General features: G+C 36.1%; 2 protein-coding genes across 2 annotated transcripts in view; both read right to left on the bottom strand.

Annotated features, from left to right (window-relative positions):
* Positions 1 to 1,398: 1,398 nt before the first annotated feature.
* LOC113280384 (NAC domain-containing protein 2-like) lies at positions 1,399 to 2,750 on the bottom strand. Its single transcript, XM_026529014.1, has 2 exons — positions 2,301 to 2,750; positions 1,399 to 2,190 (listed from the first exon to the last, which is right to left on the bottom strand). Exons 1-2 carry the CDS (start codon positions 2,748 to 2,750, stop codon positions 1,399 to 1,401), a joined length of 1,242 nt encoding a protein of 413 aa, XP_026384799.1.
* A 2,264-nt stretch (positions 2,751 to 5,014) lies between these two features.
* LOC113280383 (NAC domain-containing protein 2-like) overlaps positions 5,015 to 5,234 on the bottom strand; it is a 2,629-nt gene continuing 2,409 nt past the window's right edge. The window contains exon 3 of the mRNA XM_026529013.1: positions 5,015 to 5,028. Within this exon, the coding sequence (XP_026384798.1) occupies positions 5,015 to 5,028 (14 nt within the window). The remainder of the gene's footprint in view (positions 5,029 to 5,234) is intronic.

The following is a 5,234-nucleotide window of genomic DNA, read 5'->3' as shown; positions in this document are numbered from 1 at the left end:
AAAATAAATATGAAGGTCTTGAAGCTTATTTAGACCTTCGCAATGACCTCCACGTCATTTTTTTAACCATATTTTAAATTTTTACATTTTAATAACTCTTTTTGAACCAATAGGAAAAACTGAAGGCCTGTGATGAACTTTATACCCCGTGTAACTGTTAATCCCAGTGTTATGCTGTTTTCATTCACTCTTAACAAGGGCTTACATTGATTTTCACAGACTCAATACTAAAGAAATAATTCTCTTATGTTTCGACGTTTTTTACAGGATTTGCATCTGCTGCATTAATTGAGCATAGACTCACGATAAAGTTTATGTTAGGAATATCTATTGTGTTTATCTCAATGCACCAGATGAATAGGCATTTGTTGTGGAGAAAAAGAGCAGCACTAGTGCATTACGATGCACAGTAGTATTACGAGCAACACTAGTCTTTGTATAGTAAGTTTGTAAATCCTCAAAATGGAAGTTTGTATACATCCTTGAATTTGAGCAATTGATCTAAGTTTAAATACTTTCTGGATCAGGATAAGTGATACATCTTTCATAAATATGGCAGCCGGAGCAAATGACTATGTGAGAAACTTCACCATAGTTTGAATGAGTAGTTATCGATTAATTAATTTCAGTGTCCTTGCACCCGACGTTTGATTCTTTCTTTTTGTTTGGGGATTCTTTTCGGTCCACAAGTGATCCCTATGTAGCTTAGGCAGTCTACTAAACCAAGGAGAAAACAGTGGACGGACAGTGAGTTAAGGAGAAAATAATTGATACTCAATTTATTGTAACTGTTCTTTTAATTCCCATGAACTTATAGTGAACGATTGGGGCCTCGGAGTTCTTAATTTTCAACACGAAAGAGAATATATTCATTTAGAAATTTCCATTCCTCGGAATCAGTTTCCAACTCTGATAAGAAGCTAATGGGTTAATTTTGAAAAGACTACGGATTCCACAGAGTTATATTTGTGGATAACCATTAGCTAAACATGTTTGTGGACACATCACATTAAGAAGACATACAGACTAAACAAGGGGTATGTATGGCTTCTGAACCACTCCAAGCTAGTATTGCCAAGCATAAGCTTTGCAAACTCCGCAACCTGAAACTCAAATACGAAGTGCAGTCCTCGAGAAGAATACCTTTCAAATTACAGAACTAGTGCAAAGTGCAGCCTCGCAAAATATATAATAAAATGTAAAGCTAAGAAGAATTGAAATAACTGAACAATATACTACATTTATAAAATTGGAGAAAATAGTTTTTTATATATTTATGGAACTGCACCGTGCACGGCTGCCTACGTACCCATTATGGGATCAAGCCCAACGTAGTTCTATTCTATTACAACTGTTTGATAGTTTGACCAGTAGAATTATAACATCTTTATCGATCGTTTAGTACATGGGTTCAAAATTGGGGAAATATGCTTTATAAGCAACAGGATCCCATCCAAGCTTGGAAATCTTCACTGCTTCAGAATCACTTGCTTTTAATACCTTTCTCGAGTCGTAGTAGGTATAGCTGTTATCCCGCGGAGTACTACTATTAAGTTTATCTTCAGAAGTTGGTAACAGATCATCCAGATTTTCCCACTCATTATTATCTGGAGTAGTAGTGTTAAGGCTATCTTTAACAGCTGGTAAACCATTATTATCGAAGGAAAAGAACTCCTCCCATCCATCATCATTGAGAAATTCATCAAAGTCAGGCATCGAGGCTGAAAGCATACTTGTTGGTGCAGGTGGTACTGGCACAGGCACATAAGGATCCGTTGTCTTCATTGCCGGTGGTTGTGATGGAACCCATTCTGATAATTCTGCGTTACTGAAAACTGGTGCAGATGCTTCTGATAATTTTCCGTTGTTTAAATGGGATTCTACGTTATTGAAAACTGGTGGTGATGATGCAACCCAATCTGATGATGATTCTACGTTATTGAAAACTGGTGCTGCCTCTAAATCCACAAATTTTGATGTAGATGTTTCTGCTGGCAGTGGTGATGGAACCCATGATATTGAAGATCTATTGTTAGCTGGTGGCTCTACAGCAGGCACTGCATCCGTTGAGGGAGATGTTCGTTGCCTCTTTGCTACAGGTTGAGATTGTGGTTGTTTTTGTCGTACTCCATGGACGTCGAATATCGGTATTTTGCATCTAATCTCACACAAAACATACTCGGGATCCGCCTGTTTTTACAAGATAAATATTAATTAATTATATATATATAGAATCCAAGATACGTATTAATATCGTTAGCTAGATTATGATCTAGAGGTGTTAAAACATATATACATACCTTTATATTGTTGTTTGTGTAATAATCGGGGAGCAACGAATATTCATGCATGATCCAGTGACCCTTCTCACGTTCAACTTCACGTTTCTTTTCCTTGGGAACATTCCATTCGAAGTTGTACATTCTTTTCGTTCCAATTGGTTTTTTATCATCATCTTTTAGGGTTGTTGGTTTTTGTCCACTCCATGTTCCATCTCCGGTTTTTCGATTCACATTCTTACCACATGAACTCACTTTGGTTATGGGAGTGAAAAAGTATCCTTGGTTTCTCTGGATCTCTTGAAACAGGAGGAACGGATTTGAATACCTGTAGATGTCTTTCTCCAAGATAAACCAACTAACATCCGGGAGAGTGTTTTGGACCTTTCTAACCAGATAATCTTTAATTATTTGTTTTTCGCTTGGCATAAACTTATAACCTGGAGGTAATACTCCTTTATTTAACACCATCTTCGCCTCTATTTTTTCTCTCGAACGATCCACAAATTAACTTTGATTTCTCAAGTTCTATCTCTCTCGCTCTCTATATATCTTTGTATCACAGAATTGGAGAGCTTGTATGTTTATTTATAAGAATTCAAGTAGGTGCTATAGTAGGAATAAGCTTTATAAATTAAACTTGAGCCTTAAGAAAGGGAAATCCGTTCAAGTATAATCCACCACCTACGTACGGCGGTGCACCACCGCCTGATAATAATTATATGTCCACGTGTATTTTAGTAATCCAACTTAGACTCCGAGAGGTAGAAGCTGCAGAACCTTAATTAGGAAGCCTTTGTTTAATCAGCTTTAACCATTGAGAAAACAAGGAGTAAACTGAAGAATGGAAGATGACCGAGAGCTACAACTATTTAGGGTTTCTAGTAGAACCGTTATAGGCGTATTTTGGTATCACTACAAGAAAAGTTGGATTAAGCGACCATGCATTTTTGGTTGCAAAAGCCCATATTGAGTCGCTCTAACCCTTAAAGCGACTTAATTTGGCTCTCGCTCTCGAGTTGCAAAAGGTGGGATTTCTACAAGTCTAGAGCAGCTAGGCAATCGCTTTAGTAATCAAGCAACTATCATGTAGCGTCTTTTTTCTTAATTGCTTCATGACTAAACCGACCTCCCTAGAGCAAGCAAAATAGTGATCGCTTTAAAGCTAGACCAACCAAAATACAACAAGTAAAACGTTGATCACTTCATAGATAGACCAACCATAATAGAGCAAGTGAAATACCTGAAGTTGGTTGCTTACATTTTTGAGCTACCAAATGTTTTGCCCTGAAGTTGGTTGCTTGCGTTTTTGAGCTACCGAAGTTGGTTGCTTACATTTTTGTGCTACCAAACTTTTTGCCCTAAAGTTGGTTGCTTACATTTTTGAGCTATCAATCTTTTTGCCCGCTACATCTATTGTTCTGGTGCCGAACGTATCTGGCCTATTTCGATTTAGATAATCCTCAATTGAAATTACAATTAAAATTGATACTAAAACAAATTATGAACCAAATTAAAAACTGAATCATGTTTTATTATATCACATAGATCAATTTACATCATTTCTTAAAAAAAAGACAATCTTTAGAGGAACAAAAAGATCAAAAATACAAACTAATCATTTCTTTAAAAAATGCTGATTACAATTTCCTTAATTTTGAAACTAAAGATGAACACTCCTTCGACTTTGTAGCACCAAGCTCATAATAAGAGATTCATACTTCCATCATTCTTGTGTTTAAGTTCCTATCTGATCATTCATCATTCAAGTGTAAAGAAACCAGCAAATCCTAAATCTCCACAACTTGTAGTCTGCTTTTTGCCACAATGTTACTAATTCAGATTATACAAAACACGAACATGTCAAATCAAAGATAATGATATTCATGATATAAATTTTAGAAATGATCTAATGAAGAATGTCATTATTAGCCAGGAACATCTTAAACAAAGGACATGATTGGGACATACTTTCGGTATTCCGATAGAGGCACTAGTTTCCTCAATAACGAGACCATCACAATGGTGGATGTTAGGTTGTCAAGGACTGAGCTTAGAAAGAAAGTGACAATTCCAACTTGAAATGTACAGCAAGAAACCATGGTGTTATCACAGCAACGTCATGCATTTCAATCACATGAAGATATCAAAAAGCATCTAACGTATACTTACATCAAGAATATATTTTCATGACTATACTCTTAGGCAAATGTACTTCAATATTTCAGCTTAGACATGGATGGGATAATCGGAAGCCACCAGAACTTCATAACATGAGCCATCAAAATATGGCAGTGATTCTCTGTCCTTGCAGATTTTTAGAATGAAAAACAGATATACATGTTTCTGCTGAGAATGTGTTTTACAATAGTGTGAACAAACACTTCAAGGATTAGTTTGGCTGTATAATATATATGTAGGCATCTGATAGTAAAAAGTGCATAAAACTTTACTTATATGCTTTTGGAGCAAATGGCTCAATAGAAACAACAGAGGTAACACCAATACACCATGTCATAATATGGAAATGGAATCAGAAGAATCAGTCAATGAGGAGTAGCGACCACTCACCACCCAAAGAAGAGTCTGTGGCTTCCGAGTAGTTATATTATCAGTAACCAGTTTAAATCCTTGATGAGCATCAGCTATCTCTATTATGGTCATTGCACCAAGCAAAAAAAAATTCTATTTCACTAACTTCTGCACATGTATGACTGAGCTCATTCACAGCTATATCAGTCGAGGGAGCCTGTACCAGAAAAGACAACAAATTGTCACAACCAAACAAATAAGAACTTAATAGGGGAAAGAAACAAACATGAAAACCTCCAGATAAGAGAGGTTAGAAATGAAAGGAGCATCTGATTATTTCGAAAAAGAAAATAGCCAGTATCATGTTTCTATATACTTTTCCCATTAAGCTGAAATCTCAAGAAATTGAAATGAATCTTACCC

This window comes from Papaver somniferum, chromosome 5 (genome assembly GCF_003573695.1).
Source record: "Papaver somniferum cultivar HN1 chromosome 5, ASM357369v1, whole genome shotgun sequence".
NCBI classification, from domain to species: Eukaryota; Viridiplantae; Streptophyta; class Magnoliopsida; order Ranunculales; family Papaveraceae; genus Papaver; species Papaver somniferum.
The sequence above is the reverse complement of the archived record's forward strand: the minus strand, read 5'-3'. Positions and strand labels throughout refer to the sequence as shown.